The sequence below is a fragment of the Sphaerodactylus townsendi genome, linkage group LG04 (assembly GCF_021028975.2).
Source record: "Sphaerodactylus townsendi isolate TG3544 linkage group LG04, MPM_Stown_v2.3, whole genome shotgun sequence".
NCBI classification, from domain to species: domain Eukaryota; kingdom Metazoa; phylum Chordata; class Lepidosauria; order Squamata; family Sphaerodactylidae; genus Sphaerodactylus; species Sphaerodactylus townsendi.
The window spans coordinates 94,669,231-94,695,470 of NC_059428.1; the positions used below are offsets into that span (position 1 = coordinate 94,669,231).

Consider the following 26,240-nt stretch of genomic DNA (forward strand, 5'->3'; position numbering starts at 1 on the left):
ATATAGTCAAGGGGTGGTGCCAGAGCCAGCATGGTGTAGTGGTTAAGAGCAGGTGAACTCTAATTTGGAGAGCCTGGTTTGATTTCCCTCCCCTCCGAATGAGCAGCGGAATCTTATTTAGTGAACCAGATTTGCTTCTGCACTCCTACATTTCAGCTGGCAGACCCTGGGGTAGTTACAGTTCTTCCGAACTTTCTCAGCCCCACTTACCTCTCAAGGTATATGTTGTGGGGAGAGGAAGTTTGTAAGGCCCCTTCCGCACATGCGGAATAATGCACTTTCAATTCACTTTCACAACTGTTTGCAAGTGGATTTTGCTATTCCGCACAGCTGCAAAGTGCATTGAAAGTGAATTGAAAGTGCCTTATTCTGCATGTGTGGAAGAGGCCTTAGTTTCTTTGCATCTCCTTACTGAAGAGACAGGAGGGGGTATAAATCCAAACTCTTCTTCTAGTCTGCCTAGTAAACGTGATTTGACATTACCCCATGGGTCAGTAATGACCCAGTGCTTACACACTATCTTTCCGAAGGCAATGCCCATCTTATGGTCTTCCACAGAGGCCTGTGGTGAGATGTATCAATCCTGCATTCATATATTTATGCATGGCAAGAAACAGACCTTCTCTTTGAATCTTCCTCCCCCCTTATGCATAAACTGCTTTCTGCGCCACCCTTTCCTGTGGTCCAGCAGAGAACTGTGCTTGTACAACAGGAGGGCATGCCTACTGGCACACTGAGGTCACTGGCAGACCAGGCTACAAATATACAGCCATAAACAGCAGCAGTCTCCATAGCAATCAAATTCTTGCACTTGATTTCCATTGCTAACAATCACAATTTTGAGGCTCAAAAACTATTTTTTCTCTCTTAAAGCAAAGACCTTGAAAAAGACAACTTGCACCCACCATTTCAAATGGATTCTTTGTGTAAACACAAGATAAAACTACATGCCACTGGAAGCAATGAGTAATAAACACTAATTGGGGCGGGGGTTGCTAAAAATAACATAGCAGCTTGATCTATGCATATTTACTCAGAGATAAATCCCACTTAATTCACTGGGGGAAGTTGCTCTCAAATAAGTATGCACATGATAGACTTTTAAGTCATTCACCACTGAAACAAAACAAAACAAAACAACTCACCTTAGCAACAACAAAAGTTTCCAAAAGGAATGGCAATAAACAAAACTTGATAGTCACTGGAAACAATTGGCTTTGATGAAGCAGAATTTCTCTTTCTGTTTGAGCTGTGTCTCTTTATTTACTTGAACCAGATTACTTGTAATTTAACAGGCAACTCTCCCTCTCAAGAAGAAATCTGTTCATGTTGCCTTTAATGAAAATGAATAGTTAACTGTAGTCTGGCATATTTTGGTTCTATTCTACTTTAAAAGGGTAACTTCATGCAATACATTTCTCTATTTTGAAAAATTATCTGGAAAAAAATTAGCTTGAATTTTGAACAAAGAATACTTTTCCCTGAAAGACAAAAATCCTGCTATTCCTAATGAGTTATGCAGTGGCCTTATTATTCAAGTAATCAGTGAACCAGGTTCTCAGCAAGTGCATATTAAAATGGCTCCATGAATATTACAGTGGTTGAGAATCTGGGCCAATGGCATTGTTTGTGCAATTAGAGATCCTTCATCTACCAGGAACTTTTTCCAACATCAGCTCCGCTAGGATGGAATATGAGACAAACAAGGGCACTACTATTGTGCATCTTCCATTGGATGAGATGGAGTTGGTATAGAGAGTAACTCTTGAGTTACATGCAGTGTGAATAAAGATGGTGTTCACAATATGTTATCAGGCGGCATGGATAGAACACTTCAGCTTAGCATTTAATCCCTCCTAGATGCAGGGATCTTACAATAGCTAAGTTCAGCTATTCTTTAGGCCAGGACACCAGTACTTCTGGAAACCAGGGAGGGAGTGACTTTTTAAAAATTGTGGTGTTATTACCTGAGTGCTTGGGTGACAAATTTCATATATAGTTTTCAATAGCCGCATCCTATAGGAAATTTGGAAAACGTAACTTTTCTTGACAGGTAGGAGGTTTCAAGTTCAACTGGCTTTGCGTATCATTGGGTTGCTGGTTATAGTTAAAGCTGCTGTTGTGATTCATGCTGATGTACGTTCATACCATTTAATTATAATGGTATTTTATTGCTTTTTTAATTGGTTGGAGATCTTCAACTGATTTTTTTTAAATTTTAGGATATTTTTGAGGGGGAGGTGAGGGAAAGCAATTTATAAATAATCGAAATAGATAAGTTAGAATAAAAGACATTGTCTTTCTCTGATAGTGCTATAATCAAAAGTTAAATGAAATAAACAAACTAGCTAACTAAAGGATTAATCACTGCTGGTTTTTCCCCCCCTCCTATCAAGAAGGATAATTTGATTTTGTAGGAATTTCTAAACAGAGATTGGGTTAGCATTGAGGAGAAAGTTGTGGTACTTTTGTGGAGAGGAGACTCTACCAGAATTAAGGTCAACTTTGTAATTAGGCTAGAGGGAAAAAAAACATTAAGCATATAGGTAACAGCAATAATAACACAAATCTCATTTAGGCAAGACTGGAAGCCATGTGAAAGAAGTCTGCTGTTGGTGGCACATTTCAGGGCACCATTTTCTTGCTTTCCGTGAAATGGGTAGGGAGTAATTTTTACTTTGGACGTAGTGGATTAAGGCCACCACTGCTTGCTGGTCCCATTTACTGAAGCTGCCTGAGGATTCCAGTGTTAGGAGGCAGCCAGCTCTTGGGTTTGTAGTGTGGCTTGATTTTTCCTCTCATATAGTACAAAATGCAAAGGCATATCTGAAATCAAGAGAATATAATCTGTGCATTGAAACAGGTCACTACATATGGGTTTCTACAACCTGAACAAGTACACTATTCTGGTGGAGAAGAAAGGGTCAGTTCAAACATGCAAGATAACATTGCTCAACATGGGTCGCTGCAGCGACTGGCAGATACTCCTTCAACTTTTTTCCAGTTCCATTTGTTACATTTAGCAGCACCAGCTTTGTGAATAATGGACACCATATAGTAATTTTAAACACCAAATATTGATAAATATTATAGACAACAAATGTAGAACTTGCCAAGAGATGCCAGTCTCTAAATCTGTAATCTGTGGCCTGGTTCTATTGTGAAGCGACCTGAGGTGATTGACTCAGGCAACAGATTTTGAGGTCTGGCAACCTTCCACCTGCCAGCCCATCTGCTGTCTTTGCCCATGACCTGGAAGAGATAATCATACTTACCTCCCAGTTCCTTCAGACCTTTTTAAAAGCAGCACAGCAGGCTGCATACTGGTTCCCAGTCTCACATAAGATTCCTTCTCATGAGAACTCAACAGAATTTCTGGCTGCCTGTTGCCAGGGCAACCAAAATGGTGGCTGAACTCTTGTGAGAGGAAATAATTCCGCCAGAGTTTCGAAAAACCTGCAGAGCAGGGATTAGTTACTCTTTCTGTTCAAGTGCAAAAAAAAGCACAACCTATGTAAAGACACTGGAGTGTTGGCAAACATAATGGAGGAAAGAGATATGAGGGTTCTCCTTGGCCAGACTTGCTAGTAACTCCAAGTGATTCTCAGTAAATTGCCTTCTCTGAAAAGTGCTACAAGTTGATGTGCAGCAAAATAAGAAGTGTGCCTATGATGCCTGATCTGTGATGACTGTTTTGCACATCCAACTTTTCAAGGGATTAGTGTATATGTGTGGACTACCGTGAAGACCTAACCCAAAAAACTGCTACTGAGTAGTCGGGTTTGAAAGGTGTTGCGCATCCATTTGCATGCACACAACCATTCTGGGCTTGCATTGTTCTGGATCCTGGCCAGAATAGCCCAGTGCTGACAAACTCTGAAATAACTTACATAAACATTTCTGCAACTGCAGAGTCTACAGTTCCCACACATTTGCATGACTGTACATTCAAAGTATAAAAAACTGCAGATATGCAATATGCTCAAACAGTTAAAAAATATACCCTATTTCATTGTAAACTATCAATGCAAGACACTCAGCAGCATAGAAGTTCCATGTCTTCCATTTTCCTACAAAGGTTTGTGTCTGCTGCTCTTGATTTAGTTGTCAAAACATCTGAGGTTACATGTAGAAACAATCAAGGCAATAATATTTGTACATATCGATACACATGCAAAAACTTCCTGATGAATATTGCCCAAAGGTTGAAAAAAGTCTTGGAACCTCAAATTTTCCTCAGTAGCATTTGTTTTTGCAAGTATGGCTCACACTTGATGTGGAAGTCTTTCCATTTATTTTGGAGAAGCAGCACCTTTAATAACAGGTTCCCTGTTCAAATATGTGGCCCAATAGACTAAGTTAAAAGTTCCGAACAAGACAGGAAACACTATTCGGGACATCTTGTCAATCTTACTGATGCTGTTATAGGTCTTTTTGCTTTCAGCTGGTTTCTCAACAGGTTTTACAGGAATGGAGGCTGAATTGGAGATAACAGAAGGGCTGGAGTCCTTTGGTATGTTTCGGGTGGGGGTCATTCTTCCAGAGGCATAAGCATTGATGGCTTTGTTTGCCAATAATTCACGCTCTTTTTTCTGTAAAACAGTAGAAAAGCAAAACATGGTAAAATATGTTTGAGAAATGAAAAAGGTAGGTGTTCTGCAGAGAATAACAGCCAAGCATGGGTCGGAACTGAACAGTTTATGTACTTCTGTAATAATTTTACCCAAAGACTTTGTGGGAGAAAAACCAGCTGTGCAGCTAAAGCGCCTTCAGTATAAAAGGAAACACCAACATGGGTGGGTTGAAAAGGGCTATTTTACTCTTTTCTTTCATGGCTTTTTCCTGTCCTGAAACACTGAGAAAAATTCCCCCTAATGTAAGGAAAAGAAAGTTGGGGTGGGAAAAGGTGCAAAGAAAAATACTTACATAGCATTTTTCTCCTTATATCACTTTAAATGTAAGCCCCAGGTGCTACGATCTGTTACAAAAGTTATCTGGATCTGTATAAAATTATGTGGAGATGGATGTTTAGAAATGGTAGAACATATGATATTTGATTGTGTTAATTACAACCAGATCTGTGATGTTTATATCATTCCAATTCTCTCAGACTACCCAGGAAGATACATTGTATGATCAGAAAGCATAAATGAGAGATAAGAATCCTGAAATTTTGCACCAAGTTGCAAAATTTGGTCTGATTGTAAGGAGGATTGGGAGGTCCCTGGTTAATTCTATTTGATATCTAAAGTGATCTTTATTTTTTTTGATGTGCTGAACTTTGCTGAACTTCAGTATTTTGTATTTTATCTTGCTTTATTTTGTGCAGTTTTTGAACCATGAACAAACTTTGGTTTGTTATATACAGTTATGCATTCTACCCACAGATAACTTGCATGTTCACACACTGTTGTCATAATTAACATAAGAAGTACTATTTGGGATTTTATTTCCATTCTTTTGGACTAGCGATGATTGCAATATCTTTAATGACACTATAAGTTTACTAATCAAATATAAATCACACAGATCTCAAATGTGTTTATAACTATCTGCTCTAGAAGTCAGAAAAAATAGTACGTAAGTTAATTCATCTCTCTAGTTGTGAAAACAACACATCTTTTAAATAATAACTACTTGGTTAGTTATGGTTTCAGAAGCAAGGAGACAGGCAGGATTCTAATCCTTGGTAGCAACTATGATAACAAAACCAGAGGGAATAAAAGTGTATTTTCCTTTACTGCCTCATATACCTTGAACTTGCTCTGATATGCCAGCTTTCTCCCTTTCTTCAAACCCATTTTCAAAAACCCTTCAGTTTACTATTGTACACCAGAATTATATGGATATTTATTAGGGTTCCCTGCACCAGGATGGGAAATACCTGGAGATTTTTGGGATCGAGCTTCAGGAAGGTGGGGTTTGGGAAGAGGAGGGACTTCAATGGAGTATAATACAATAAGATTCACCTTCTCCTGGTGATTTCTGTCATCTGGGTATCCAGTTGTAAGAGTGGGAGATCTCCAGTCACACCTGAAGATTGGCAACTTTAATATTTACTCAGGCCCACTAGTTTCAGTGGGCTTTACTCCCAGAAGAGGGCCCAGAGAATTGAAGGCTTGTGACCAGAGTAAGGGGCTAGGAGATCCATAATTCAAGCACTACTTATTGTACGTAGAAGCCCTCTGATTCAATTAGGGGAGGGAGTTTAAGTGCCCCCCCTCAGCTTCCTAAGATCAAATGCTTCCCAGTGACTAGTATTTTCCTCCACTGAGGAGGCACACTGAGGCTGATAAGACCCAGGGGGTGGGGATAAGATCAGAGCAGGTGCGCTCCTTCCCTGGCCTTGTCTCTGCCCCCAGTATCTTATCAGCCTTGGCAAGCCTTAGATAGAAGTGAAGTTAACTGCATTTTAAAAGAACAGTGCCTTTAAAATACGGCTAGCTTTCCTCCCTCTGAGGCATGATGAGGCTGGTAGGATACTGGGGACAGAGACAAGGCCAGGGAAGGAGCGTGTCTGCTCTGGCCTTATCCCCACCTGCAGTGTATTACAAGCCTAAGGTGCCAGGTGCCATTTTTAAAAACTACGCCCCTGAACCAGTCTTCCCCCAAATGTTAAAATTTGGCTTGCTCCCCTGTACAGAAGCCATTCAGTATACTCATAGGTATATAAATAACTATCCAGAATTCCCTATTAAACACCTCTATTTTCTAGTTTGAACAGCTAGAGAACAGTTTACAATACTTATGATGTGTGGTAAATAATATTTTTAAAAAATTAATGTCAGTGAACTAAATAAGACTACAGGATTGGGACTCAGATTAGCATATCACTTACTACAGATTAGCATATCAACCTAATCCTCATCTCCAATATGAAGTGATGGATTTTAAAATCCTCATAAAGAAAACATAGCTTCTTGTGATGTTCCTTCTTGCAGGACGACTGCCAAAATATTAATATCCCAATACTGGCAAAATGGAATCAATGTGTCCTTAGAGTACCAGTTCACTTGTTCACTTTCTATATAGTTTTCATAAGGTGTATCTTCATGGAAGATGTGCAATTGGCCTTGACCAGAACCAGAGTTTTTTCTGCCCTGGCTCCAACCTGGTGGAACTCTCTGTCAGCTGACACCAGGGCCCTGTGGGATCTTAGCCAGTTCTGCAGGGCTTGTAAGACAGAGATGTTCCATCAGGCCTTTGGTGGAGGTCACTCATATGACCCATTGTCATCTGCCTGGCCTACCTATATAATCAATGTGTTGACATTCTGCATTGCCCCTCTCTTGACTTGCCCAAGCTTGGACAGTTTTTAATGAGGGTTCATGCCCAAGTTGGGCTGGGTGGTTCTCCATAGGCTCAAACTTGTCTACCATCTTGAGTTTTAATGATAGGTATACTCAGTGAAATTCATGTACAAGTAAAATTGTTTTTAAAATGTTTGTGTGCTGCACCTGGCACACACCTTTTGGTCATGTGGGGGGGCGCCAGGTGCCCCCCACATGACCAAATGGTGTGTGCTGCAGCCACCAAGCCCCACTCCCTCCTACCTACAAAGCTGGAGCTTTTTAAGGCACAAAGGCTGGGGGGAGGGGCGCCCCCAGCCTGAAAAGAGCCCCATGGCCTCTATGGTTTGAAAAGCCAGAATTCAAAAGATAAGGCTTGCCTGCACGGAGGTCAGGAGCATGGCCCTGTCCAGAGCCCTTTCCTTTAGCAGGCCCAGTCCTGCTTTTGATTATCTTTTCCAGTTACGGTGATCATTTCAACAACAAACTCATGAGCCTTTGCTAAATATTCAAATTGATAATTTGATTATTTAGCAAAGGCTCATGGGTATATTGTTGAAATGATCACCATAACTGGAAAAGATAATCTAAGGCAGGACTGGGCCTGATAAAGAAGGGGATGGTGTTACACCCCTGACCTTCAATGCAGACTAGGGTGTGGGGCTCAGGGGTGGGAACCCACCTCCATGCAGGCAAAATGGAACTTTTGAAAGCCAGCTAATGAGGGGGGTGGGGCCACATGCAGGGAGGGCACCCAGAGGAGGAGTTTCTCCAGGTGCCATTTCCTACTCCTACTCTGGAGCCTGGCCTTGGTTAAGGAGGGCAGGGTATAAATTTAATTAATTAAATAAATAAATAAATAAATAAATAATAATAATAATAATAATAATAATAATAATAATAATAATAATAATAATAATAATAATAATAATAAATCCCTCTTTTCTTTCCATCCCCAGCCCCCACCTTGTTTATTTGTGATTACATCAAAAACAGTCAATTAAACCAGGGCTTGTAAGTACCTTCTGATAGGTTCACTGTATCAGTGAAATCAATGAGATTTATCACTGAACGTAAAGGCGTTTAATTAATTCTATTGAAGTATTAAACAGCAAGGGGAATTTGCAGAACCCAGTGGATAAGGAGAGCAAAGTAGTTTCCCAAGGGGGCTCCCACAGCAGTATCCTGTTCAGCAGAGGTGGAACTACCAGGGGGCCGAGGAGTGCACATTGCACAGGGCGCATGCCGAAGGGGGTGGAAAATTGGCCTCCCTGCAACCCCCGTGGCACCCCACTCCCTCACCTCCTTGCAGCGCCCCCCCCCCCGCCCCACACTTACCTTATTAAAACAGTGCAGGCTGGAGAAGCGGCTTGTTCCCTTCAGACTGAAAATGGCCTGGTGGGAACTACATTTCCCAGAAGACCTTGTGAGCCCCAGTGTCTCATGGGAAGTGTAGTTCCCACCAGGCCGTTTTTAGCCTGAAGGGAACAGGCCACTTTTCCAGGCTGAAGTAAGGTAAGTGTGGCGGGCGGGGGGTGGGTCGCCACGGGGGGGGGGGGCGGAAAACACAGTGTGTGCCCTGGGTGCACTCTGGCCCAGCTATACCTCTGCTGTTCAGTGCTTTGTGCCCCTGGTTGAAATTTAGAGCCAAACACTTTCTCAGAGTTTTCAACAGCATGGTCCTCTGCCTCAAAATCAGATTAATCATTCTAGCTTTTCAAAGAGATGAAGAAAACAACCACCTTCATTTTTGCAGCTTCCTGGGCTTTCTTGCCATCCCAGGCCCAGCTCCTCTTTGTGAAATAGTTGACTGTGGCAAATTCAATCAGTGCAGAAAACACAAAGGCATAGCACACAGCTATAAACCAGTCCATTGCCGTAGCATAGGCCACTTTTGGTAGAGAGTTGCGAGCACTGATACTTAATGTAGTCATTGTAAGGACTGTAGTGACTCCTTGAAAAAGGAAAAGAGAAAATAAATAGTGCTTAGGTTTCCCCACAAAAGGAGAGTCCGGGAGCTGTCTAAGGCAGCATCTATTATGAAGCAATGACCAATTCTTTCAAAATCCTTAGGCATGACACCAGGAGCTTCCTAAATGTGATGCCAAATTAAAATATGTGTGCTACTAAAGACAAAGGAATTGTAAATTAGAAATGGGAAACAAAGATATACTGACAAAAATAAGGAAAAAAATCAGTGAAGGTTTGTGAAGACTACAACGACATTGCCCTGATTTGAACGACCCTTGTCATATCTCAGAAGCTAAGCAGGGTCTGTCTTGGTTAGTAAGAGACCATCAAGGAAGTCAAAGGTTGCTATGTTTCTTGCCTTAAAGCCCCTACAGGGTTGCCTTAAGTCAGATGCAAGTTGATGTCACTTGCGGTTCTCATAGCATAATCTGCAGAGAAAAAATGGTCTTCACAATGATATTGATTAAAGATGAGGTCAAGATGAGCTCAATGGCAATGATAACAACAATTTTTAACATTACACAAGAGCTGAACTAGTTGTTATCATGGCCTTTGCAAAGCCATATTTGTCAAAATAGCAGGAAAGTGAGCTTAGGAGTCACTGACAGTGGAGGATCAGTGTGCAGGCTGCTCACTTAACCCTTCCTATCCTTGCTGGTTCTCTTCTGTAAATCCCCCCCACCCCAGCAGTTCCCCCCCCCTCTCTAGCAGCATGTACAGAAGAAACCTCAGTGGTCTTGGGAAAGGTTATGTACCCCTTCCTGTTCTTCCATCCATTCCTGCCCCAGTATAAGCATGGTGAGGGACTGGTGACCCTGAGAAAATTGGACACCTTTTAAAAAAGTCTGGAAATGAAATGCTTACCAAAGACTGTTCTTGCAGGGACAGATTCTCTGTTTAACCAAAAGGAAACCTGGGATAAGATCACAGTCATAATGCATGGAAGGTAAGTCTGGATAACAAAATAGCCAATCTTCCTTTTCAGTTGAAAGTGTGCTGTCATTATAGTGTATTCACCTGGAGGGGTGGGGGAGGGAGGAGAGAAAGACAGTGTATGAATAAAAGTCAGCGGTTATACAGCTGCCATCTAGGGTAGACCAACAGATGTCTGAATTGATGACACATACCAATTGATGGCATGCCACTGTCTGGTGAGTGAAGGTTATTAAACTAAGTTCACGACCACTTTTGCTTCCAAGAACTCAAGGCCCATCGGCTTTGAAACTTATGAAATACTTACAGAAGTATTGGTACTGAGACAACCTTGGGCTATGTGTTCAAGCTTCAAACACCATTCATACCCACAAACAAAAGTCACTATAACGGGTCCTACCTTTAATTAGGTGCAACCTAAAATAGCAGAAAATAATGTGTGTGAGCTTTTAAGTTCTCAAAAACTCTTCAACAGGTGGTGTTTTTAAATGGGAGGAGGGACTCAGTATTGTGGTCATAATGTAATTCAGAGAAACACACTCCACAACTGCTATTCATTTACAGTCTTATTTAATTTAAAGCATTCTAATAAATACCATAAATATTTTAAAAATTCACAAGGATAACACAAATATTAATGTGTGAGTCCTTCCATATGTAGGATTTGACCTCCCCTGATCATGTCCTGGATGCAACTTTACAAAAAGGCAGGTCTTGCTAATAGGCTTCCCAAGCACTATAAATGATATTCTAACAAAGGGCTGTGTTTCCCATTGCATATAATAATGGTTTCGAAGGAAGCACTAATAAAATAGGCTTTAAAATGCTGCCAGAGAATAGGAAGGAGGAGGGGAGACAGGCACTAGGACCCTGCAGATCATTACAACACAGGACGATTCATGCTCACCTCTCCTGTCAACTTTATCCATGAAAAGGGCATAGTTAGAACAGAGGGGTGCTGCAGATTGTCCCCAAATATAGAGGCCCCATAGGGAAGCAGCTGTCCATGGGATCCATACTCTGGGATGGATTATATTTATAGATATGTATCCATAACTGGAATCCAAAGTAGCATACCACATTTTCTCTTTCTTCATGTTATCTTTGCAACAACAGTCCTGTGAGGTAGGTTAGGATAAATGAGAATAACAAGCCAAGGTCATCCAGTGATAGGATTACCAACCTCCAGGTGGTGGCTGAAGATCTCCTGGGATTACAACCGATCTCCAGATAACAGAGATCAGTTCATATAGAGAAAATTGTCACTTTGGAAAGTCGGCTCAATAGCACTTTGCCTTACTTAAGGTCCTCCGCTTCCCAAACCCCACCGTCCTTGGACTCCACTCCGAAAATCTCCAGGTATTTCCCAACCTGAAGCTGGCAACTCTACCAAATGAGCTTCCATAGCAGAGTGGGGATTTGAAGCTCGGATTCCCAAGTCCCAGTCTGATAACCTCTATGTTATGATGGATAGACAACAACTACACTCAGGGGCCCCTTCCGCACAATCAGAATAATGCGTGTTCAATCCACTTTCACAACTGTTTGAAAGTGGATTTTGCTATTTCACACAGTAAAATCCAGCTTCAAAGTGCATTGAAAGCGGATTGAAAGTGCATTTTCTGCAGGTGCGGAAAAGGCCAGGTAAACTTTGGGATCTAGAATCATCTGCCCCTGTTTCCTGATACAGCAAGTGACATGCACGTGGAAGCCTGCTTTAGTAAGATATCTTTAACGATATGAAGGTGAGGATAAACTTAGATGAAATAAAACAACAACAAAAACCACAACATGAGCAAAAATGCAAAATAAAAACTGTTCAGGGTCTACGCTTGTTATTTTTGTAAAAAAATGCTTTATTATAGAAAGAGAAATCCCCCTTGTTATTTTAATATTCCATAACGGTAAAAGGAAAGAATGTCTTAGAAATCCATTCCCAAGTAACCCCGATTACAGGCCTCTCGCAAGCCTGATGAAGTCCAGAAAATCCAAGCGCTGACTGATGCTTTCCCTGTGTAAAATCGGATTTTTGCATTTTGCTAATCCCTGGTTACAATCTGTATCCTGCTCTTTGTGATCCACCCTGCAATCAGAATCCAGCTTGCCCAGCTGTAACCTGGGATATTAGCAAAAAAAAAAAAGAGAGGGGGGGTTTGGAATCTTGACGTTGTAAATTCAGCCTTTTATTAGCTTAAATCTTAGGCAACGACAGGAGAGGCATTTCCCGGACACAAACTTTGGGACTCTGCCTGAGTGTCTGGTGCTTCCTTGAGACCAGGCACAGAAGCAGCCTTCGTAAACAACCACTAAGCCCCAGACAAGAGCCTGAGGCTGACACTCTGAAGAACCCACGGCTCCTGTTGGATGGTCATCACTTGGGTACGATTCTAGGCGATGCCTCAGCACCCTGTCTGGATTTTTCTCTTGATAGTACTGGAAGCAAGGGGAGAACTGCCGTTCATTGCCGAAAACAATGCTGCCATGATGGTAAACTGGTAAGGAATCCTGCGGGCGTTTTCTTCACTTTTTCTTAGTTTAAACTGACTTTTGGACCCCCCCCCCCCCCCCCCCGCTCCCTGGATAAAACAGCAGCTTTTGACTTCTTGATTTTTCTGGGACAAAACAGTTACAGAGCAAAGAAATCTCAGTCTGACTGCTGATTGTTTTGAGACAGGATATTTTGGGTTCGTACCACGTGGTGTAAAGTTGCCTCCCAACCTTGGAGCATTTTAATGATTGTCCACTTTAAAAAGGAAACAGCCAATCTCTTAGTGGGTTTGTTTGTTTAGAAGAGCAGCTTGTTCTTGTACCAGTTCAGCAGAGAAGACTTTAAGCATTGATATTCCTTAATCTTTTCAATTCCTGGGCTGTATGTGTGAGCACGTGCACCTGTGGCTATTAAAATTGTTTAAATATTCCATCTATTGATATAATAAGAGACAATTTACACCCTTTCTCCCTGTAGTTGCAAATTAGTCTGGGAACCTGCTGTTTTTAGCTGGGAGCATGTGCTTCAAACAGAAAATAAGCACAGGCTTTTCTCCGGCAGCTTTCTCCATATCAGCATCCCCACGCTGTCCACAGAGAAAGGCACAGTGTGACACTACCTTTTTTTACCCCCAAGCGAAATGCTCAGTTTCTAATTACTGCAGACCTCCGATTCAGCGTCTCTGCAGAATCAAGGAAAGTGTGTTATGTAACCTGTTGCAGGCTCTCTCTGCAGCACCACGTGACTTTTCAGCCTGAGCCAGTCCCACTTTCCCCTCTCCTCCCACGCAGACTCCCACCAATCACAGCACCAAGATACCCTGACATCAAAGCCTTAACCAGGAGGGGCTCACGTGGGTGGCTGGGCCAGGATTAGAGCTTCTTTGGTTTCCTAATGCTGCCACATCTGGCACCTCCACTGCCGGTTAAGGAGGAAATGGGAATCCTTAGGGCTAGCACTTCCTTCCCAGTGATGTGGTTCTTCACACAGACTGAAAAGCTGGGAAACAGCTGCCACATTTCCTCCCCTCTTCCCCTCCCTTCCCCTCCTCTCCATGGTACCAAATGCTTTCATCAAAGAAATCATTTGAAAGCCCGGATCAAATATGTAGGCGGCTCTTTGCCTCCCCACTGGAGAAAGCCGATCCTGCAAACGTGGGAGCTGGCATGACTTGTCCCCAATTCCTCTTAAGAACCTGGGAAAGGAGCAGTACTTTCCCCAGGACTTCTCTTCAGGGATTGGTACCCACCCCCACCCCACTCCGCTCCCCGCGACAAGTATCCAGGTTCTGGAACACCTGTACAACAGGCTGAAATTCAGCAATTTTGCCCTTATTCCAGATAAGTCTTTTTGTTATGAACCTAAAGGCTTTCTGTGCAGAGACTGGTGTCTTCAATAGACTGCCTCCCTTTCTTTCAGTGGGAAAAATTGCTTGGATCAAATCCCTGGACTCCACATAGAGAACACATTCCCTCAAGTGCCTTGTAGAAAAAAAAGGAGGATCATGGCTTATATTACATGGCTGGACCAATCACTGTTAGTTAGTGCATACACATACATTACATTACAGTACATACACTGAGGCCCCTTCTGCACATGCAGACTAATGCACTTCAATCCACTTTCACAATTGTTTGCAAGTGGATTTTGCCATTTTGCACAGTAAAATCCAGCAGTAAAGTGCATTGAAAGTGCATTATTCTGCATGTGCGGAAGGGGCCTTAGTCAAGTGCTGAGGCTGGGGAAGGCCTAATGCCCCCTTTCCATGCTTCTGGGCTTCTTGCAGACATTCTGATCAACCACTATGAGAAACAAGATGCTGGAAGAGACTGCTGTTTTGGCATGACCTAAAAGGGCTTTTAAAGCCAGTCGTTACCAGAAATACAACAAAAGGAACTGGGAAATAACTATGAATTGTTTTGAACCCTGTGATCTGGTTATGGTTCTCCACTATCCCCTCTCCCCAGCAATCCCTCTAGCTCCCAGAAACTATGCTCTGGGATATGAAGGATATATTTGTATGAATCTGTATGGGTTTCATAACCATACTCAGTGAATGAGCGGGAGAGGGGCAAAATTACCCCTTTGCATCTTCCATCAGCAGAGATTGGTGACTGAAGAGAGACAAGGGAGTGATCTATCCCCTTCCTCATTCCAGCCCATGAACCCTTGTGGCTATTACTCCACTAGGGTCCTGCCACAGAAATCAATTTTCCTGGTGGTGACACAGATTGTTAGGGGAATGAGAAAGCAGGGAAAATTAAAATATTTTCACAAGCAAATATCTGGATCTGGCCCACAGTGTTCAATACTTCTTCATTTCAAAGAAATGACCCTGAAGTTTGTTTGTTTTTTCCTCATGGACCATTATAAAGGGGGGAAAGCCATATTCCTCACCGGTACTGGTACTGATGTTTTCAGTTCCTGCAATATGTCCTATCAAGTGATACTGGTTAAGCCTTGAACCATCTTCTGCAACCACCACAGATGTATCAGCGCTGTTAGTCCACACATAGATCACTTCAGAATTGGGATAAGCATCTGGTAAAAAGAGAGAAAGTGAATTAAGTCTGAAGGTCGGTATTCATTTGACATTTTCCTCAGGGCTTAATTGGTCCCAGTATTCCGTTCCAGAACTTTTTGTCAGTCTTTCGCATTGATGTCAATGAGCGTACATTGGAGTAACTTGGCATAGGATGGGCAGCTCCATCCAAAGGGCAGGCTGTCCAGATGTGAAGCTGTGGCCGTGCCGACCCGCCACTCCCAAGGGGGATTTCCAACAGTGTGGGGAGGCTAAAAACACAAACAAGCCTCTTCTCCGCCTGGAAGCCCTAATTGGGCTTAAGAGACAGTCTGAAGCCCTGGCAGCCAGAGCAAAAGAAGCAATGGCTGGGAGGAAGCCAACTTGTGTCAGCTCCTGCCCTGTTCATGCCACCAGACATCTCCCACTATGCCAGCAGTGGAGGCAGGGTTGCAGGGATGCTGCTGTGGGGTTCAGTGCCATGTTCCACCACTGAGAAGGGCTACGGAGGCCATGAGCAATTGTATTCACCCCCTGTTGGGGCAAATGACACAGGGAAGGCAGATCTGCCGGTGCAACTCCATACTGCTCCAATGGTGGATTTGCTCCCCCTCTTTGGATGGGGCCATTAATTGTCAATATAGCTAGCTGTGCTTGTCATTTGAGCATTTAAGCCTCGGTTCTAGAGAAGCAATGATAACAAATGAAAATGAGCAGAATAAGTTTCCTTTTGTATCAGGTAAGCAAGAGAAGGTCTTGCAGATCAGGATGAAGAGAGAACATTTAAGGCCGAGGGGGAGAATGCTTGCCCCTAAGCACCACTTGTTTTGGAAACTATTAATAGCAGCAGGCAATAAACCCTGATTTACGTTCATTAATATAAATACACAGTCCTTGCTATTGTCTAGGGACTTTGAGATTCCTAATAACATGTCCATTGTTCCTTCAACCCTATGAGGCAGGTGACAATGGTTTATTTTATAGATAAGAAAGCAAGACTTTGCTTTCATAAGGAAGTTTTGCTCCACTTTGGTATCCAAACTGCAGCTTGGTCTTTTGGGGCACCCACACAATGTTGTTCCTGAGCTGTCCACTGCTTTGATGTGACCTTCCCAAACCTGGTGTCAGACAATCTATTTGGAAAGATTGTTCTCCATGCACATTTGCTCCCTGTGTAGGTGGGAAGATGCATGCTTTTGAAGGTCCTGCCCAGACATGCTCCATTTACCTTGCCTCCCCAACCACTACAATCCCCTGCATAATTACTTCTTTTAAAAATCAGTAGATGCCGCATTGCCATAGGGCAATAACTTTACCAGTATTACTTCCACAATCTACTACCTACCTGAATTCCCTGGTTTCATTTTTATATAAAGTATTTAGCTTTTGTGATAATATAAGGGGAAAGCTATACATAGCCTTTATGTCTTAACAGTGAAAGCAGCTGGGATTACACTTTTTTAAAAATTCAGAGTCACTAATAGACATTGTAAATATGCCTAAATTAAATGCTGAAGAATATCAAAGTACCAAAAAGAGAGATATTAACTAAAGAATTGCATGAAACTTCAAGCAGTTGTAAAAACAATTATATCCATTCCCAAAAGGTAGTATAGAATCACCAATAAGATTGTTCTGCTTTCATTTTAAGAGTAAGTTCATTATCTGACTTATTTAAGAAGCTACTTAATAGAAATATCATTATCTTTAGATCTGTAGAAAAAGGGTAAGCAGGTAAAATTTTGACAGAGCCTTTCAATACCCACTTTGTTGTAACTTTTTAACCAAAATGTTCCAAATAAAAGATGTCCAATTATAATCTATGCTGTCCAAATTAACTGGTTAGTTCCTAACAGTTATTTCCTACCTCCTGCTATTTTTTATTTTAAAAAATATACAAAAGCCACAAAAAAGTAACATAGTCTGTTATAGTCAGAGTGCAGACAAATTTCCTGGTTTTGCACAGGAGCTACATTTCTTTCCCAGTTAAATTATTTTTTGTTTTCTTTAATGTTCTGTGGCCTGCATGTTGATCCCTACACATAAGTGCTATATAGAATTACAAACACTGAGATCAAAGATGGGATGTGAACTTATGCTCTGTAGCCCAATCCTGACCCATGATTACTATGAAGCAAAACAAGGATGTAATAGCAATGTTCTTATATGTCTCAGTCACAGTATTAGATGACCCAAGTTCCTCTCCAGATGCAAGAGCCAGATGCATGCGATAGTTCATAAAAGGCAGACATAGCGAAGGTAGCAAACATAACGTTTCAAGGCCATTTGATTTAGAAGAGGTTTGTTTTGTTTGAAACCAAGGCTCTCAGGCTACATTATGCTAATCTGGCTCAGTCTTTGGTAAGACCACCATTGAAAGTGCATACCTTCCTTAGAAATAAACACTTACTGATAAAAGCCAAAGCAAATATTATTCATTATTAACATCAAGTGTTGTATGTATATCTGGCAGCTATCTCAGTTAAGAATGATCCAATCTCCTTTCTTCCGTTCCTTTACTGTTCCAAATATTTGATCTGAAAATTCCACTTCTCCTTAATTCTGGTTTAATTAGGATAATCTCCCAACTTAATTCTCAAACTGGAGAATCTACAGTTTGCTGAAGCTTTGAGGGCCTCCTATCTATTTCCCCCTGTATATTACTGAAGTGCAAATGTGCACTGTCAAAACACTATGAAAAAATATTAAGTATGTTCACATCAGGAGTCCGTACTGTGTTTTACTAATGTGCATAGGTATTTTGTGCAGCATTACAATAATAATAATTGTAACTGACTCATGGTGACTCAATGACTGTGGAGTTTTCCAAGGTAGTTTGCCATTGATTGCCTAGTTGTACCAACCCTGGACTTCTTCGGTGGTCTTCTGTCCATATGCTAAACAGAGCTGACCATTGCTTAGCTTCTAAGCAGACTGTGGCCGTTTCCGCACAGCCCCCCAGGCGCCCCCACGCCGGCAAGAATTCTGCTGGAGTGGGGGCAGAGGCCGTTGGCACGCAAGCGTGCGAGCGGCCTCAGGAGAGGCCGGCGGACGACTGGCGGCTCCGCATGGAGCTGCCTCTGCCCCCTTCCCTTTCCCACTCACCTTGTCCCCGTCATCGGCCTGCTGGCCTCCAAAGCCCCGCCCACGCTGCCCTCCGACCTCCAGGGGTCGGAGGACAGTGAGGGAGGGGCTTCGGAGGCCAGCAGGCCGACGACGGGGACAAGGTGAGTGGGAAAGGGAAGGGAAACAGCGTGAGACTCCCGGCGGTGCCGTTCGCACCGCGCCACCGGGAACACACTGTTGGGGCAAAAACAACCCTTTAAAGGGTTGTTTTTTAGGGCAGCCTGACGCCGCCCTGGGGGAGGGGGAGCGAAGCCAGGTCGGCGCTGCTGCAACGCAGCAGCGCCGCCTGTGCGAATGGCTCCCTGGGAACGGCGTTTTTGCCGTCCCCAGGGCGCCATAAAAGGGCCGTGCGGAAACGGCCTGAGATAGTCAGGTCTATTCAAGCAGCTACAGCCTTATAACACCAAGCAAAAATACACAATCAGATCTCATACATAATTATACATACAATTTCAGCAAGACTACTTTTTACAGTGTTGTATCGATAGGCAAATGAGAATCACTATAGTAGAATGCAGGGAAAGATGTGAATGAAGTAAAAGCTGTGGTAAACTGCACATGTACAGAAATTAAAAATGGAACAATACAAGATTAATAATGCATCATTTTCAAGTCAGAAACAAGACTATGTAATTGGGAACTCCAAAATCTGGATGAGGAGAAATTTGGAAGAATATCTAACTGCAGCCCTCTTACACAAAGCCCCTCTTGAATTATATGCTTTAACATTGCAGAAACTGATTTCCACAGAAAGACTTAAAAGCATAAATTTCACACAGCTACTGCTCTTTGAACCTTACAAAAGCAAGCCTGATTAACATGTGCACTTCATTAGCATTCTGTACTTCAGTTCTAAACATATTTATTTCTGCCAGTCATTTCACCACTAAATAATTAGAAACACCTCAACTACACTTTCGGGAGGGGGCAGAATGCAAAGGAAAGAAGCTCTGCAGCTTTGTCCACTTAGGACCTTTAATCAACCCCCAAAGTGATGATATAATTACCCTTACAGTTGCCTGGCTGTAAATAGAAAAGCATCTGGGGAATAAAACAACCCCAGCAGGCTATGATATTTGCCACTGGGGATATTTGCCACTGCCAGTCTGCTTCGCTCACACTTTAACAGTCACAAATGCCCTGAATTCACATTACAGGGAACTCACATATATCCTGCCTATACCTATTCACAGTGAACAGATTTACAATGTATCATTTATACTTGGTTTGTATTGAGTAATTCTCATGTTGCATTCAGGTGTGCATAAAGTTCAATGTGTGTTTAAACCCCATATAGGTCCAGGTACTGGTACTTCGGTTTCATTTGTAAAATGAACACACATTGATTCTTTCCTATAAACAGGTATACACATGTATTCAGTTTGTACATGGGTTCACAATACCATGGCAGCAGAACTACAGAAGTGGCACTACAATGTTGTCCCCATAGGAGATTGTCACCAGCACATTAGGAAACAATGACTCTAAGATACAGCCGACTTCCACAGTTTTCTTGATGTAAACAGAAAAAAACCTATAAGTAGAAAACACCCTACAACTTATTATTATTACACATTTCAGAGAGTTCCCAAAAGGTATTAGACCCCTCACACACAAATAATACGATTAATGCTCAGCATTTATTTCAAGAGTTCAAAACACTTCACACACACTATCTCAGTAATCCTTACAATAAACCTCAAAAGTAGGGCAGCATTATTATGGAGATGGGGTACTTAAATTGAGAGACAGAGGCTTGCCTATGGCCACCAAGTAAGCTTAAGGCTTAGGTGCGATTTGAACTAGAATCTGAACAACTCTACTATCCTTGTCTCCCTCCCCGAATCCACAGATGCAACTGTGTGGAAACCACTTGTCCATAATGCAGTCTCATATGGCTGGATGCTGCATGCGAACAGGAGTGCAACCAGCTACATAGAATTCCTGTTGTGAAGGAAAGATACAAGTGGTCCTCCAGCCCCATGCACATGATGTGTCACTTATACACAGCCTCAAGCCATGGAGGATCAAGCCACAGAGGTTCTCATACAGCAGCCTCAGCCCCTCTGCACTGAGATTTACACCTTTTCCCCTTCTACTACTGGACTATATTGTCATTACTGTATGTTCAAGTTCAAACAATAGATCTTGTTCACTTTTGACATTCCAAGAGTAACAAAAAGCAGCACTTCTTAACTTGCGCTATAGATGTTTCCGTACAAGAACTAAGCAGAGTCCTAAGCCCTTCTGAGTTAATTAAAGGCAGTAGGCTAAGGAAGGTATACCTCTGTTCAGGGTTGCTCTGTGAACAGGATCTCTCTTTGATGCAATGAGTTCTACTTCTCTGACTCCCCCTCCTTATTCCACAGGCCATCCTGGAGTAAGCAGGAGGGCTAGCACGTTATTAGGACAGAGTAAGAGAAATGTTGCTTGTTTTTGATATGGCAAAATTTAGCTTACCATTTACCCTCACAGTTATGGGAATAGTATGCAAACTTCCATTCATTTTAATGTTGAAAGGTCAGCTTAGGCTAGAAAGGATAGACCTCTGTTCTTGTCAATATGTAGATTATACAACAGCTACAGAGAGTATACTTCATGAGTATAAAAGAAAATACTTTAGTATCCTTGATTAATCAATCATCAGTTAATTTAAAAATAAATGCTCTTAAAACCTGTTCAATAAATGTAAAGCCAGATAAATGCCAAGCTTATCCACCTTTCATTTCACTAGGATTTTAGGATTTAATTGCATTTCAATAATAAACTCTTTTCCCGTGTATATAGACACAGGCATTTTGGCATGCCTGGCTTTGATACCTTAATCATTCATTATTTATCATGGAAATTAGTATAATTACAGGTGTGGTTATCCAAACTCTGCTGGCTAACACATCAGTAAATTATTTTCAATAGAAATAACCATTCAATTAAATGTTATTTTTGAATTTTGGAAGTTCAAAATATGATATTTACAGTCTGAAATTTTAATGTTTTTATAATTATTCTTCATTTAATACCAGTATTTTTATAATACATTTCTACTTAAATTGAAATGAAAGCATAAAATTAAACAAACTGTGAGAAAATCGGCAAGTAGGTAAACAAAAGAACATTCTTCATCTGCGTATGTTGGTTTTCTATATGTGTCTTTTGATCTTCTCTTTTTTGTAGAATAATTAAACACAGCAGTATAGTCAGAGGTGGGATCCAACCAGTTCTCACCACTTCTCTAGAAGTGGTTACTCATTTTTTTTGAGTGCCGAGAAGGGGTTACTAAAGCAACCTCCCTGCCCAATAGGGACTGGAGGTGCGTGTGTGCGGCGGTGCCACTGTTTGAATCCCACCACCATCAGAACCTGTTATTAAAATTTTTGGATCCCACCACTGGGTATAGTTCCAACATATCACCAATCTGTGAGGTGGTACTAGTGAACAAGTCCTTCGCTCATTCATGCCACCCTTTCTCCACCACATACTTGGAATCAATTATTTATGTTTTAGTAGCAAACTGTGATTTGTACTTACGTTGCAAACAAGGATAACAAAACACAGTTTGCAGTTAATGGTTTGCAGTTTTCCTTTTTGATAGATGAAGGGGAAATGCAAGCCATATTTTCCCAGCTGGATCACTAATTCGCCAAGATTTAGTGTTCCACCTGTATCATGCCAAAGTGCAAATGCAAATGGAAAAAAAAACACTGAAAAGTTTTATGTTCATTGATTTTTCATTCATTCCTGTGGTACACGTCCTTGCTTGTGATCAGAGGCGTAGCGAGGGGAAACTCCACCCAGGGCGCCCGCCCCACCACACCCCCACCATGGCCTGGCCATGCTTCTGCCTGGGATGCCGCGCCCCACCCCAGCCCGTTGGCACTATGCCTCTGCTTGTGATTAAAATGATCTTATCGACTCATGAATGAAAACTTAACTTGGTATGTGCTTTTTTGACTTAGCTATGCATTTAAAAAAGATTTCACCTTTCATTGTGAGTGTGCTTTTGAATAATAATTTGAACAACTACACGTTTCAATCCAAGTAAGGTTAAAAAAAATGTTAAAAGTACTTACAGAACAAAATCAATTGATACTTCACACATTACATTCCCACTGTATGTCTCAATGGCTGCTTTCAGTGGATAAATAAAGTCATTTTCAGGTATTACCAAGTCAAATACAATCTTTTAAAACAGCCACAACAAAAGCTGAATCCTTTTGCAGTATTCATGGCGAGTTTTATGATCTAATTGAGAGTTACCCCTGCTCTGAAATAAATCCATTCCCTGTTACACTTAACAGTCTTTTACAATGAAGGCAAATATCTGTGTTTTTATCCATTTCCCATCACAATAGATCAAGGATCCATTTACTGGCATAACAAGCAAGTATGTTTAATATCCAGAGAAAAGCTGTATCCCTCAGCTTGAGCATACCTGTGCTGATGGGATTGGAGGAGAGCAGGCACAGCCACAAGGTAGGAAGCAAAAACTGAAGGACAGAGCTTGGTTCATTGTCAGTGCATTTAAGGGTACGAGGAAAGAAAGTAACCCTTAGAAAGGCCCATAACCTACAATGGAAAGGACTTCTTCCAATTTAAGAGGAAATACCAACTGTGCCACTTTTCTGAAAATTATCCTGCTTCTGAACTTGAGAAGGTCTGCGTTATGCCTTGTCAAGTTGCATCTTTCAATTCAGAAGCCCAGATCTGCAAGAAAATCTACATTTGTGTTGAATCTGACAAGGCTATACCTAGTCCCAGAGCTGAACAATGGCTCCCCATTGACTGCTTTTAGACGCTGCGGTCCTTGCTCGCTTCTGTCCCCTTCATCAATTGTACTTTTGCATTTTTCTAGTTCAGAGATGGTTTCTACTGAGAACTTTGCCCCCAGTATTTATCCTTTTCTCTCATGGCTGAAACAAAGGCACTGCATTCTGCCTTCAGGTGCTCATTAGAACTAACCTTCTTCACAGGGCTGTTGTGAGGATGAAATGGAGGAGAGGAGAATGATCTAAGACACTTTTGGTGTTGTATCATTTTGGTCTTATATCATTGGGGACAAAGGTGAGATATAAATGAATTAAATAACAAACAAAAATAATGTTTCATTGATTGGAAAACTTGATCAATTTTAACTTGATAAAGTTAAAATTTATTCAATTGCACTTTGGGGGGTATTAGCCTTAGGTGAGTGTGAGGGAACCACTTAGAAGTAGTCATAGGGAGATGTAGGAGGTTTAAACTACTAATTACAAATTTTGGTTTAATTTTCATTGAAAGCTTTATACAAAATCTACCTTCTACTGTATGCTCCCTCACTGCCAGTGCATTTGTGGCTGATCAATTAGAACTAGGCTCCATTGAAACAAAATGTTACACCTGCATTTGCACTGATAGTCAAACAGTGCCAATACTGCAGAATTATTATTGTCATTCCTCTGTGTGCACATTTTGCTTAGAGTTACATTGTAATTATAGCGAAGCTTCTGCTTTCATCTTCAAGAAAGAATGGCAGTTTGTGATTTTATTTCTAAATAAGCTATCATTCCTTGCTTGGTTTCTATCTCAATCTTTTTCTTCTTAAGTACAAAAAAGCTTTGAGCGAACCTGTTTTTACAGCATCATTCATGGTAATGCAGGCACTTCAAGAACACAGAATGTGCACTCAACTCACTAAACACCTAACTGGATGAATGTGAAGCTGGTTAGGCAAAAGTGTTCTTACAGCTTGGGAGAACACTGCCTACAATTTCAGAACAACATTTCAATTTGATGTATTTTGCTCTGAAGTCTGCTATTGACGCAATGTTAGTATTAACCCAATCAGTGTTATTGGTCATGGTCCAGGACTGGCTTGCAAGGAAGCTCCTGTCCTGGTTTTATTGGAGCTCAATAAAGAGCTCCGGCCTTTCCCCCTCCTTCTCTGTTTATTGCTCACAGGCGTTAATATTTATTGCAGAATATTTATTTTTGAGATGAAACATTTGATCTAGAATGAATCTGAAAATTGATTTTGCACTGTGCTTTGACAGCAGCAGCATAATTATCTCTCAAAGGGAAGCAGCCAGAATCAGTTATTTCAGCTGCTATTGTTTTTCTTTTGTGTGCTCTCCCGCTGTGCCTGTCGACTTATTGTCACTATAAATCTCGCTTTGAAAGGGACCACAGTGGCTGAGCATTGTAACTGGGCTATTTTGAGGCAGCATCTTTGGAAACTGAAAATATCTAGGAAGGTTCTGGATAGACTAGAGCCCTTGTAGGTGAGACTTCAAGAATGCTGACTCTAAAAGCAAGACAAAAGAAGGCAAAGCTGATGGAGCTAAGAATCCAAAATCATTTAACTTGGTGGTAGCATTAGCTGCAAATGCCAGTAATATATTGAAAGCAGAAAAGCCAGAAGATATTGCATGTAATTTCTTGAAAAGATGTAAATTTGAGCACAGCGTTGAAATGTGAGTGTCAAGTACAGATGTACAGATGTACAGATGTTTAAAATATCATACACAATCACACATGCATACTTAGAATAAACGTATTTATTGTGTGTGTGTTGCAATGCCTTACAAGAAAAAAACCTTGTTAGAATGGGTTAGAATGTTAGAATGGGTTTCAATTGTAACCTTGTTAGAATGGGTTTCAATTGTAATTATAGATTCCCCTTGTGAAAGGTTGCCCACCTTATGAATAACGTACCGAAACCAGGGTTCTTTATCCACATACTCTCAAACAGCTGAGATTTTTAAAAAAATTTAAAGAAAGGAAAAGAAATAATAAAATCAGTTCTCTCTCAACTCTAGACAATTCCAAGTATAAAAACAAGACAATACAAGGCTATTCGGCCTAAGGCATAAGAATAGTAAGAAGACAACAACAACAGTGAGAAAAATCTTAAGAATCCTTTATGAATCTCCCTATCTAAAATGGTGTTAGGGATTTTATAGAATTGGCTCAACTAGACCATTTGATCTGTAATTAACTAATTGGGTGTTGAATAGAGTCGAACCTTCTAGATGATGAAGATTACCCCCACCTCAGCATTCTTGGAAATTAAGCTCTATCTGGTTTAGAATGTGGCCTTATAAATGCCAGTTCCATTATCTAAAGAATAACACCACTTAAACGAAACAAACACTTTAGCGAGGCCAAATGGCTGCATTGTAAACGACCTAGCAAAACTAAATGGTTGCCCCATAAAAGACCCAATATACAAGATAAATGATCTCTAAGTAAATTAAAAGGAATATAGAGACTTTCATCACTCCCTTCCCCAAAGACTGATAGTATATCTGAAGGACCAGTGACGTAGGTATACATTTTTAGGGGGGGGGGTTGGGGGTGAAGCCACACCTCCCCAAGCCACGCCCCTGACCTCAGAGCTTATAAAAGCAGCTCTCCGAAGCCAGAGATGGCAAACTCCCCTGCACTGCACTGCCCGCCCCACCCCACCCCCACCAGGCAGAGGGGTAGCTAGGGAAAATGAAGCCCAGTGCAAAACCTGAGGTTTGTGCCCCCCCATGGGCGGCTGCTGTGATTCTGAAATTCACCCCCAAACAGCACCACTTTCAATGGTGTTTAAAATAGGCAGCCCAGATTCTCCTTTTAAATCCATCTTAAAAGGAAGAATCTGGGGTCCCCAGTTAAAACATTGAAAGTGATGCTGTTTTGGGGTGGATTATCCCCCACCCTGAAACAGCATCACTTTCAATGTTTAATCTGGGGACCTCGTATTCTCCCTTTAAATCTATGCCAAAAGGGTTGGATTCAAAAGGAGAATCTGAGGAAATTTGGGGGGTGCCTGCTGTCAGTGGTCAATTGTTAAGCTAGCAGCACTAAACTCTCAGGGTATCTTTAGGAGACTCTTCTGATGATACCACCCAGGTTTGGTGAAGTTTAGTTCAGAGGGTCCAAAGTTATG

General features: G+C 41.5%; 1 protein-coding gene across 2 annotated transcripts in view; it reads right to left on the reverse strand.

Moving 5' to 3' along the window:
• Positions 1–916: 916 nt before the first annotated feature.
• GABRA5 (gamma-aminobutyric acid type A receptor subunit alpha5) overlaps positions 917–26,240 on the reverse strand; it is a 79,712-nt gene continuing 54,388 nt past the window's right edge. For both annotated transcript variants that reach the window (XM_048494341.1, XM_048494339.1), the window contains 4 exons: positions 15,079–15,222; positions 10,125–10,277; positions 9,032–9,243; positions 917–4,592 (listed from right to left, as the gene is read on the reverse strand). In XM_048494341.1, coding sequence (XP_048350298.1) covers positions 4,293–4,592; positions 9,032–9,243; positions 10,125–10,277; positions 15,079–15,222 — 809 coding nt within the window. In that variant the 3' untranslated portion in view covers positions 917–4,292. The remainder of the gene's footprint in view (positions 4,593–9,031; positions 9,244–10,124; positions 10,278–15,078; positions 15,223–26,240) is intronic.